A 13,643-nucleotide genomic window follows, 5' to 3' on the forward strand; every position below is an offset into this window, starting at 1 on the left:
GTATCAGTCTGGAGCTCACAGAGCATTGTCTACACTGGATACAGCTGAGAGCAGGACTAGCTATGTACAATGTATCAGTCTGGAGCTCACAGAGCATTGTCTACACTGGATACAGCTGGGAGCAGGACTAGCTATGTACAATGTATCAGTCTGGAGCTCACAGAGCATTGTCTACACTGGATACAGCTGAGAGCAGCACTAGCTATGTACAATGTATCAGGCTGGAGCTCACAGAGCATTGTCTACACTGGATACAGCTGAGAGCAGGACTAGCTATGTACAACGTATCAGGCTGGAGCTCACAGAGCATTGTCTATCACTTGTCCCGTCGTTATGTGCTCAGTTATGAAGAAAATAACACAGAAATGTTGCCCAGGCGGCAGGTAGTACAGCACAGCAATGCACTTTATGGCGCCACTGTACTAAATGTTCTTACAAAGGGGCGGAGCTACATATAGAAATATAGCAACTTCTGTATCAGTATGTCGCCGGTCACATGACCATACTCTACAAGACCCTGTATATCAGACCCCCCCAGTGTACAGTGCTGTATGCAGGAGCAGCCCTGTATAACAGCCGGGGTATAATGTACAAGACCCTGTAGGACGGCCCCTGTATACTGGATATCAGACCCTGTAGGACGGCCCCTGTATACTGGATATCAGACCCTGTAGGACGGTCCCTGTATACTGTATATCAGACCCTGTAGGACGGCCCCTGTATACTGGATATCAGACCCTGTAGGACGGTCCCTGTATACTGGATATCAGACCCTGTAGGACGGTCCCTGTATACTGTATATCAGACCCTGTAGGACGGCCCCTGTATACTGTGTATCAGACCCTGTAGGACGGCCCCTGTATACTGGATATCAGACCCTGTAGGACGGTCCCTGTATACTGGATATCAGACCCTGTAGGACGGCCCCTGTATACTGTATATCAGACCCTGTAGGACGGTCCCTGTATACTGTATATCAGACCCTGTAGGACGGTCCCTGTATACTGTATATCAGACCCTGTAGGACGGTCCCTGTATACTGGATATCAGACCCTGTAGGACGGCCCCTGTATACTGTATATCAGACCCTGTAGGACGGTCCCTGTATACTGTATATCAGACCCTGTAGGACGGCCCCTGTATACTGGATATCAGACCCTGTAGGACGGTCCCTGTATACTGTATATCAGACCCTATAGGACGGTCCCTGTATACCGGATATCAGACCCTGTAGGACGGTCCCTGTATACTGTATATCAGACCCTATAGGACGGTCCCTGTATACTGTATATCAGACCCCGGCTCTAGGTGACAGGTGTAATATAAAGGTAACGTCTCTCAGAGCCTCCACACTAGTATACGGGGGGGGGGGGGGGGGGGGGGGGGGGGGTATATACACACAGGGGACAGCGTGAGGAGATTTGCATTTGCTGCTAAGACATCACAGAAAGACCCAGGTACAGAGACGTCTCAGTATAATCTCCAGGAATACAGAGTATAGGCTGCTGTAATACAGAGGGAAGAGGATGGGGTTGTTGATGGTATATACAGGCAGGTGACAGTATACAGGTATATAGCAGTATATAGAGTTACCCTGTATGTGCCGGTTGATGACAGTATACACAGGCAGGTGATGGTATACAGGTATATAGCAGTATATAGAGTTACCCTGTATGTGCTGGTTGATGACAGTATACAGGTATACAGCAGTATATAGCAGTATATAGTTACCCTGTATGTGCTGGTTGATGACAGTATACAGGTATACAGCAGTATATAGCAGTATATATAGTTACCCTGTATGTGCTGGTTGATGACAGTATACAGGTATACAGCAGTATATAGCAGTATATAGTTACCCTGTATGTGCTGGTTGATGACAGTATACAGGTATACAGCAGTATATAGTTACCCTGTATGTGCTGGTTGATGACAGTATACAGCAGTATATAGCAGTATATAGTTACCCTGTATGTGCTGGTTGATGACAGTATACAGGTATATAGCAGTATATAGTTACCCTGTATGTGCTGGTGGATGACAGTATACAGGTATACAGCAGTATATAGCAGTATATAGTTACCCTGTATGTGCTGGTTGATGACGCTCTCCAGCCGCTCCAGGCGCTCGATGATCCGCAGGGTGTCCCCGGCTTTGTCGTCCGCCGGGGGCTCCAGCTTGGGCCGCTCGGGGGGCTCCTGGACCCGCACGTACAGGCCGGCCATGTAGTTGGTGACCCAGCCCACATAGAGCAGGCACAGCACGTTACTCATGCCGCTCAGGATCACGCAGGTGGAGACGAGCGGTTTGGTTTTCCTGGTACACAGCATCCTCGGCTGCCTCCATAGAGCGGGGCGGGGGGTCCCCGGCGGCGATCAGGACTGCGCGGCTCCCGGGAGCTCCAGCCACTCTCCGCCGCCACCGCCGCTTCTCATCGCACTGAGCGGCCAGCAGCCTCCGGGAGAGGGCTCCGGCCACAGCGGCCACCATGTGACGGGCCGCGCAGCCAATCAGCACCCGGCCTCCCGGACACCTGGCCAATCCGGGCGCGGAGAGGGCGGGGCTTCTCATGAGGTGAAAACCTGCTCCTGTCTCCGCACATTCCTGCGCTCAGGGCTGCGCGGAACGCGGACGGGAGACTCTATATACTGCTATATACTGCTATATTACGCTATATACTGCTATATACCGCGATATACTGCTATATACCGCTATATACCGCTATATACCACTATATACTGCTAAATACTGCACTCAGGGCTGCGCGGAACGTGGACGGGAGAATGGGAGACGCTATATACTGCTATATACTACCATACAGTACTGTACTATACCTATATACTACTATATACTATCATACAGTAGTGTACTACACCTATATACTACTTTATACTACCATACATTAGTGTACTATACCTATATACTACTATATACTACCATACAGTACTGTACTATACCTATATTATATAGGTATAGTACAGTACTGTATGGTAGTATATAGCAGTATATAGGTATAGTACACTACTGTATGGTAGTATATAGGTGTAGTATACTACTGTATGATAGTATATAGTAGTATATAGGCTATATTCTACTATATACTATCATACAGTAGTGTACTACACCTATATACTGCCATATACTACCATACAGTACTGTACTATACCTATATACTACTATATACTATCATACAGTAGTGTACTACACCTATATACTACTTTATACTACCATACATTAGTGTACTATACCTATATACTACTATATACTACCATACAGTACTGTACTACACCTATATACTGCTATATACTACCATACAGTACTGTACTATACCTATATACTACTATATACTATCATACAGTAGTGTACTACACCTATATACTACTTTATACTACCATACATTAGTGTACTATACCTATATACTACTATATACTACCATACAGTACTGTACTATACCTATATTATATAGGTATAGTACAGTACTGTATGGTAGTATATAGCAGTATATAGGTATAGTACACTACTGTATGGTAGTATATAGGTGTAGTATACTACTGTATGATAGTATATAGTAGTATATAGGCTATATTCTACTATATACTATCATACAGTAGTGTACTACACCTATATACTGCTATATACTACCATACAGTACTGTACTATACCTATATACTACTATATACTATCATACAGTAGTGTACTACACCTATATACTACTTTATACTACCATACATTAGTGTACTATACCTATATACTACTATATACTACCATACAGTAGTGTACTACACCTATATACTACTATATACTATCATACAGTACTGTACTATACCTATATACTACTATATACTACCATACAGTACTGTACTATACCTATATACTACTATATACTATCAAACAGTAGTGTACTATACCTATATACTACTATATACTACCATACAGTACTGTACTATACCTATATACTACCATACAGTACTGTACTATACCTATATACTACTATATACTACCATACAGTACTGTATTATACCTATATACTACTATATACTATCATACAGTAGTGTACTATACCTATATACTACTATATACTACCATACAGTAGTGTACTATACCTATATACTACTATATACTACCATACAGTACTGTACTATACCTATATACTACTATATACTACCATACAGTACTGTACTATACCTATATACTACTATATACTATCAAACAGTAGTGTACTATACCTATATACTACTATATACTACCATACAGTACTGTACTATACCTATATACTACTATATACTATCAAACAGTAGTGTACTATACCTATATACTACTATATACTACCATACAGTACTGTACTATACCTATATACTACTATATACTACCATACATTAGTGTACTACACCTATATACTACTATATACTACCATACAGTAGTGTACTATACCTATATACTACCATACAGTACTGTACTACACCTATATACTACTATATACTACCATACAGTACTGTACTATACCTATATACTACTATATATCACTATACTGTACTATATGCCACTATAATATACTGTACCTGTATACTACTATATACCACTATACTGTACTATATGCCACTATAATATACTGTACCTGTATACTACTATATACAACGCGGACTAAAGAACAGAATACTGTAATGAACCTATATATTACTATATACCACTATACTATACTGTACCTCTCTACTACTATATACTACTAGGACGAAAATTAGAATACTGTACTATTCCTATATACTACTATACTGTACCTACAGTATATACTACTATATACCACCATACTGTACTGTACCTATATACCACTATACTGTACTGTACTATATACTACCATACTATACTGTACCTACAGTATATACTACTATATACTCCCATACTATACTGTAATATTCTGTACTTATATACCTGTTATACTGTTGGGCCGCGTTCACACTACGTATATTTCAGTCAGTATTGTGGTCCTCATATTGCAACCAAAACCAGGAGTGGATTAAAAACACAGAAAGGATCTGTTCTCACAATGGTGAAATTGAGTGGATGGCCGCCATATAACAGTAAATAACGGCCATTATTTCAATATAACGGCCGTTGTTCTAAAATAACAGCAAATATTTGCCATTATATGGCGGCCATCCACTCAATTTCACCATTGTGTGGACAGATCCTTTCTGTGTTTTTAATCCACTCCTGGTTTTGGTTGCAATATGAGGACCACAATACTGACTGAAATATACGTAGTGTGAACCCAGCCCAATGTATTGTGCTGTTATACTCTTGTATTGTACCGTTATACTGTTATATTGTGCCATTATTCTCTTGTATTGTGCTGTTATACTGGTGTATTGTACCGTTATACTGTTATATTGTGCCATTATTCTCTTGTATTGTGCTGTTATACTGGTGTATTGTACCGTTATACTGTTATATTGTGCTGTTATACTCTTGTATTGTACCGTTATACTGTTTTATTGTACCATTATATTGTACTGCTATACTGTTGTATGTATTATTGTTGTATCATGAATGAGAATCCCCTGTTGTACTCTAGCAAGGGTATATATATATATATATATATATATATATATATATATATATATATATATAGCCACTATATCCTCTATATATATGTCCGTATTTCTCTGTGGCGCTCCCATACACTGGAGGAGCAGCCAATCAGATGGCTGGTATAATGTTACATTGTGTTATATTATACAATGGGGGTCCCTGGCAGAGAGGGGGCTCACTATAACATGGCACACCAAGGGTTACTGAGCTGGCACTCAGCTACAGATCAAGCCGAGCGCTGCTCTGGAGGCAGGTGAGGTGCTGTATACAGTATATATCACCCTGCACCATGACAACATGGGGTTACATCTGCGCCCACCTCTGACCCCCATTATACTGGTTACAATAAGAATAATCTCATTATTACGTCACTAATCCTGCTGATCCTGAGCTACAGCCATAGTACCATCCATCTGCAGCTTCAGAGCAGCAATCCACCATCATCTCTCCCTGCACCAGCCGAACAGTGAGTGCAGCTCTGGGGAATAATACAGGATGTAACTCAGGATCAGTAATGTAATGTATGTACACAGTGACCCCACCAGCAGAATAGTGAGTGCAGCTCTGGGGAATAATACAGGATGTAACTCAGGATCAGTAATGTAATGTATGTACACAGTGACCCCACCAGCAGAATAGTGAGTGCAGCTCTGGGGAATAATACAGGATGTAACTCAGGATCAGTAATGTAATGTATGTACACAGTGACCCCACCAGTAGAATAGTGAGTGCAGCTCTGGAGTATAATACAGGATGTAACTCAGGATCAGTAATGTATGTACATAGTGACCCCACCAGCAGAATAGTGAGTGCAGCTCTGGGGTATAATACAGGATGTAACTCAGGATCAGTAATGTATGTACACAGTGACCTCACCAGCAGAATAGTGAGTGCAGCTCTGGGAAATAAGGGCATGATATCATGGTGCGGTTGTACAGTGCAGGGTGATATATGCTGTATACATCCCCCTAACCTCCAGAGCAGCGCTCATCTCTTGAATGAATGATTGCAGCAATCGATGCTGTGAGAGTTGATCTGCAGGCTAAGTGCCAGGCTGTAAACCTGCTGAGCTCAGTAACCCGTCCAGTACCAGAGGACTTACACCACCTGATGAGGTCCTCTAACCCCTGGCTGTCTGTTGTGTACCTCACACCTTATACCTCACACTTCACCTGGGACAGCTGCACCTGTGCACCTACAAGACTAGGATAACCATAAAGTCACTGGGATACTCCGAGCAGAGCTGGGGGAGTGTGTGGCGCATCTGTTAGAGCATGCTGGGAGTTGTAGTTCTGCGACAGCTGGAAAGCCTCAGACTGGAGACAAGTGCTGTATATAGTCTGTATACACTGTGTAAGTATACATATATCTGGCATTACCGCAGCATGTTCCCCTTATTACCTGGACGCTCAGTGACAGGTTCCCTATCTGTATCTCTGTAGAGGGATCAGCATGTGTGGGGGATCAGCATGTGTGGGGGGATCAGCATGTGTGGGGGGATCAGCATGTGTGGGGGGATCAGCATGTGTGGGGGATCAGCATGTGTGGGGGATCAGCATGTGTGGGGGGATCAGCATGTGTGGGGGGATCAGCATGTGTGGGGGGATCAGCATGTGTGGGGGGATCAGCATGTGTGGGGGATCAGCATGTGTGAGGGGATCAGCATGTGTGAGGGGATCAGCATGTGTGAGGGGATCAGCATGTGTAGGGGATCAGCTGCTGCTATTATTAACTGCACTCCTGTCCCTGTGTGACTCCTCTGCTACACCAAATATCAAAGTGTAGAGCAACAGCTCCCCTTGTGGCCATCTGCAGCACTGCATGCCAGAAAACACCATCTCTAAGTACAGTGGTACCTTGGTTTAAGAGTAACTTGGTTTAAGAGTGTTTTGGTTTAAGAGCTCTCAGTTTTTCAAAATTGTGACTTGGTGTAAGAGCATTGCTTTGGTGTAAGAGCTCCCTGTACTGGGTGGGAGGGGGAGTGGGGGAGGGACATGGTCTGCATAGCGGGGTCTAGAGCCCTGTACTCTGACCCAGGAAGTCTCTTTTACCTTCCAAATCATAGCAGATCCACATCAGGCTGGGGCTTACATCAGAGGACAGGACTGTGAGGTAATCTCTCCATAGCTGTAACCCCTCTCTCCCCGGACAGAGAGCGCTGCATGTATGTGCCCACATCTGCCATGCTCATTCCTTCATGCTCCCTGCAGTCTCTGTCAGCCCTTGTGTTTACCAGCCTCTCCATTCCTGATAGAATGTGCCTGCACTCACACTCAGCTATACACAGTGCTGCTATAATGTGCCTGCACTCACACTCAGCTGTACACACTGCTGCTATAATGTGCCTGAACTCACACTCAGCTATACACAGTGCTGCTATAATGGGCTTGCACTCACACTCAGCTATACACACTGCTGCTATAATGTGCCTGCACTTACACTCAGCCACTCACACTGCTGCTATAATGTACCTGCACTCATACTCAGCTATACACAATGCTGCTGTAATGTGCCTGCACTCACACTCAGCTATACACAATGCTGCTGTAATGTGCCTGCACTCACACTCAGCTATACACAATGCTGCTGTAATGTGCCTGCACTCACACTCAGCTATACACAATGCTGCTGTAATGTGCCTGCACTCACACTCAGCTATACACAATGCTGCTGTAATGTGCCTGCACTCACACTCAGCTATATACAATACTGCTGTAATGTGCCTGCACTCACACTCAGCTATACACAATGCTGCTGTAATGTGCCTCCACTCACACTCAGCCACTCACACTGATAAAGAGAAGTTTCTGTCACTGTCCTCTATTGTCTAAATATCAGTGATTTCTTATAGAAAAATTTGCTTTGGTGTAAAAGTGGACTTGGATTACAAGCGCCGCCCGGAACTAATTATACTCATAATCCAAGGCAGCACTGTGTAGGGAAGGCTGACTGACTGACTGACAGGAAATAGGACAGAAGGGGTTTCCTCAATCAAACTCTGTTTATTGGCTTATCAACAATAGTATAAATGGTATACAACCAATAGTAAGTATACAAGTACCACGCCATGCCACGCCTGTATTCTAAGTAGGAGCCATGTCCGTCCTGGTGACACCGCCGTTACTATGTGTATATTCCCCATCACACAGGACCGACTGCCACCACAGTGGGTGAGTCCGTCATCCAGGCCTGTGAGTCACTGCCGGTAGTATGCGTCACCACTCGTCTTCCCTTTGTAACTGTCCGCCTGTTCATATGTCAACCATTATATCACATCTTAGGGTATGTTCACATTACGGAGCCGTGAGCGGGGGCAAGCTATGGAATCTATCTCCTATCTATCTCCTATCTATCTATCTATCTCCTATCTATCTCCTATCTATCTATCTCCTATCTATCTATCTATCTATCTATCTATCTATCTATCTATCTATCTATCTATCTCCTATCTATCTATCTATCTCCTATCTATCTATCTATCTATCTATCTATCTATCTATCTATCTATCTCCTATCTATCTCCTATCTATCTATCTATCTATCTCCTATCTATCTATCTCCTATCTATCTATCTCCTATCTATCTATCTATCTATCTATCTCCTATCTATCTATCTATCTATCTATCTATCTATCTATCTATCTATCTATCTATCTCCTACCTATCTATCTATCTATCTATCTATCTCCTATCTATCTATCTCCTATCTATCTATCTCCTATCTATCTATCTCCTATCTATCTATCTATCTATCTCCTATCTATCTATCTCCCTATCTATCTATCTATCTATCTCCTATCTACCTATCTCCCTATCTATCTATCTATCTATCTATCTATCTCCTATCTATCTCCTATCTATCTATCTCCTATCTATCTATCTATCTATCTATCTATCTATCTATCTATCTATCTATCTCCTATCTACCTATCTCCCTATCTATCTATCTATCTATCTATCTATCTATCTATCTATCTCCTATCTATCTACCTATCTCCTATCTATCTATCCCCCTATCTATCTATCTCCTATCTATCTATCTATCTATCTATCTATCTATCTATCTATCTATCTATCTCCTATCTCCTATCTATCTATCTATCTATCTATCTATCTATCTATCTATCTATCTATCTCCTATCTATCTATCTATCTATCTCCTATCTCTCTATCTATCTATCTCCTATCTATCTATCTCCTATCTATCTATCTATCTATCTATCTATCTATCTATCTATCTCCTATCTATCTATCTCCTATCTATCTATCTATCTCCTATCTATCTATCTCCTATCTCCTATCTATCTATCTCCTATCTATCTATCTCCTATCTATCTATCTATCTATCTATCTATCTCCTATCTATCTATCTATCTATCTCCTATCTCCTATCTATCTATCTCCTATCTATCTATCTCCTATCTCCTATCTATCTATCTATCTATCTCCTATCTCCTATCTATCTCCTATCTCCTATCTCCTATCTATCTATATATCTATCTATCTATCTATCTATCTATCTATCTATCTATCTATCTATCTCCTATCTATCTCCTATCTATCTCCTATCTATCTATCTCCTATCTATCTATCTATCTCCTATCTATCTATCTATCTATCTATCTATCTATCTATCTCCTATCTATCTATCTATCTATCTATCTCCTATCTATCTCTCTATCTATCTATCTATCTATCTATCTATCTATCTATCTATCTATCTATCTATCTCCTACCTATCTATCTCCTATCTATCTCCTATCTATCTCCTATCTATCTATCTATCTATCTATCTATCTATCTATCTATCTATCTATCTCCTACCTATCTATCTCCTATCTATCTATCTATCTCCTATCTATCTATCTCCTATCTATCTATCTCCTATCTATCTCCTATCTATCTATCTATCTATCTATCTATCTATCTATCTATCTATCTATCTATCTATCTATCTCCTATCTATCTATCTCTCTATCTCCTATCTATCTATCTCCTATCTATCTATCTATCTATCTATCTATCTATCTATCTATCTATCTATCTATCTATCTCCTACCTATCTATCTCCTATCTATCTATCTATCTCCTATCTATCTATCTCCTATCTATCTATCTCCTATCTATCTCCTATCTATCTATCTATCTATCTATCTATCTATCTATCTATCTATCTCCTATCTATCTCCTATCTATCTATCTCCTATCTATCTCCTATCTATCTATCTATCTATCTATCTATCTATCTATCTATCTATCTATCTCCTATCTATCTCCTATCTATCTATCTATCTATCTATCTATCTATCTCCTATCTATCTATCTATCTATCTATCTATCTCCTACCTATCTATCTCCTATCTATCTCCTATCTATCTCCTATCTATCTATCTATCTATCTATCTCCTATCTATCTATCTCCTATCTATCTTCTATGTATCTCCTATCTATCTATCTATCTATCTCCTATCTATCTCCTATCTATCTCTCTCCCCTCCCCCCATGCGGCCTCCGTCCCTCCCGTCAGTAATTCCTGGTAGCGGGCTGTGATGAGTAATGTGGCGCACGCAGTAATTGTTCTCTTAGATCATTTCAAGTGCGATCATTGATTTTTCGCTTTGAGATGATATTGTTAGAACAATGCGGCTAAGTGACTTCTCAATCATCAAAGCGGAGGAACCTTTACAGCCGGATCATTGTTACTTAATAAGTGCGGAGCCGCCACAGTGTGAATCCAGCTGGGGCAGAAGCTAGTGCCTCCAGAGCTGTGCCCTCCAACCACAACTCCTGTCCTAATAGCTGAGGGCAACTACAACTCCCAGCATCCAGCTCCGTCCTCCCAGTTCCGTGCTTTCTGGAGTCCTCCGGGGTTGGGATGGGTGGAGACGTCTCATTAGCCGGCGCTCCCTCACCAGAACAGTCACTCCGGTAATGAGGGTCTCACGTTCCGGCGAGCGCTCCCATCACCAGCAGGCGTCTCCGCTATTTATAGGGATTCATCCTCATTATCTTATCCCGCCACGGTTCAGCCAGTAATTAATACCCAGACGTACGATCACTCCAACCGGAAAAGGTGATCCGTAACCGTAATCGCCACGCGGCCGACGGTTCGGGACTGACGGGAACTTTGTTTATATGAAAAGACGGTGTTAATTCTCTTCTGCAAGAAACATGGTAAATTGTTGTCTTTTCTATAGTGTCTGGCCCTTTAAGAGGCAACAATGTAACAACAATGTAGCAAATATTCAACCTTTAGTTATAGCACATCTATAGTTGGCTTAAAGAGGAACTCCAGCAAAAAATGTAACAAAATGTTTCAATAAACTGGCAGCAGAAGTTATTGAGATTTCTAATTAATTTCTCTGTAAAATATCTTCCAGTACTTATCAGTTGCTGTATGTCCTGCATGAAGTGGTGTATTATTTCAAGTGTGACACAGTGCTCTCTGCTGCCACATCTGTCCATGTCAGGAACTGTCCAGAGCAGGAGAGGTTTTCTATGGGGATGACAGTTCCTGACATGGACAGAGGTGGCAGCAGAGAGCACTGTGTCACACTGGAGAGAATACACCGCTTCCTGCAGGACATACAGCAGCTGATAAGTACTGGGAAACTGGAGATTTCTAAATAGAAGAAAATTACAAATAAATAAAACTTCATGACACCAGTTGATTTGAAAGAAATAACATTTCACCAGAATATCCCAATATTACAGGATTCTGCACTGTCCACTTTCCTAACATATCCCTGTAGCAGTCGGGGTTCCACTTTTCTGATACAGAGCTCCAGATCTCTAGCATAGACAGATACAATTCTGCCTGGAGACAACTTGTATATTGAAGTCAATAGTAACTCAGTATGCAGTAAGCTCCTAGACGCCCCCTAGTGTTGGTTGTAGGTAAACAGGACTTTATCATATAACTTTACACCTGTGCAGGAGATTTGGAGCTTTGTATCAGAATAACGTTAATATGAAGATAGATTGTGACACTGATCGAAGCAAAATGGAAACAATTGTACTTATTTCACAGAGAATAGTAAGTACATTAATGATGCCCAGCCTGGGAATCTCCTGCTGGTGAAAACTACGGTTTGCAGTGTCTCTGATTCCCGAGGTATCCCCGGTCTGCGGTGTCTCCGGTCTGCGGTGTCTCCGGTTTGTAGTGTCTCCTATTCGCCATGTCTCCGGTTTGTAGTGTCTCCTATTCGCCATGTCTCCGGTTTGTAGTGTCTCCTGTTCGCCATGTCTCCGGTTTGTAGTGTCTCCTATTTGCCATGTCTCCGGTTTGTAGTGTCTCCTGTTCGCCATGTCTCTAGTTTTCGGTGTCTCCTATTTGCCATGTCTCCGGTTTGTAGTGTCTCCGGTTTGTAGTGTCTCCTATTCGCCATGTCTCCGGTTTGTAGTGTCTCCTGTTCGCCATGTCTCCAGTTTTTGGTGTCTCCTAATCGCCATGTCTCCGGTTTGTAGTGTCTCCGGTTTGTAGTGTCTCCTATTCGCCATGTCTCCGGTTTGTAGTGTCTCCTATTCGCCATGTCTCCGGTTTGTAGTGTCTCCGGTTTGTAGTGTCTCCTGTTCGCCATGTCTCCAGTTTTTGGTGTCTCCTATTCGCCATGTCTCCGGTTTGTAGTGTCTCCTATTCGCCATGTCTCCGGTTTGTAGTGTCTCCTATTCGCCATGTCTCCGGTTTGTAGTGTCTCCTATTCGCCATGTCTCCGGTTTGTAGTGTCTCCTATTCGCCATGTCTTCGGTTTGTAGTGTCTCCTATTCGCCATGTCTCCGGTTTGTAGTGTCTCCTATTCGCCATGTCTTCGGTTTGTAGTGTCTCCGGTTTGTAGTGTCTCCTATTCGCCATGTCTCCGGTTTGTAGTGTCTCCTATTCGCCATGTCTCCGGTTTGCAGTGTCTCCGGTTTGTAGTGTCTCCTATTCGCCATGTCTCCGGTTTGCAGTGTCTCCGGTTTGTAGTGTCTCCTATTCGCCATGTCTTCGGTTTGTAGTGTCTCCGGTTTGTAGTGTCTCCTATTCGCCATGTCTCCGGTTTGTAGTGTCTCCTATTCGC

General features: G+C 42.3%; 1 protein-coding gene across 1 annotated transcript in view; it reads right to left on the reverse strand.

The window, feature by feature from the left end:
* Window positions 1–2,476, reverse strand: part of GALNT18 (polypeptide N-acetylgalactosaminyltransferase 18) — a 144,295-nt gene extending 141,819 nt beyond the window's left edge. Inside the window, exon 1 of the mRNA XM_069965046.1 lies at window positions 2,084–2,476. Within this exon, the coding sequence (XP_069821147.1) occupies window positions 2,084–2,330 (247 nt within the window). The 5' untranslated portion in view covers window positions 2,331–2,476. The remainder of the gene's footprint in view (window positions 1–2,083) is intronic.
* Between the last annotated feature and the right edge of the window lie 11,167 nt (window positions 2,477–13,643).

Source organism: Dendropsophus ebraccatus, chromosome 4 (genome assembly GCF_027789765.1).
Source record: "Dendropsophus ebraccatus isolate aDenEbr1 chromosome 4, aDenEbr1.pat, whole genome shotgun sequence".
Taxonomy (NCBI): Eukaryota; Metazoa; Chordata; class Amphibia; order Anura; family Hylidae; genus Dendropsophus; species Dendropsophus ebraccatus.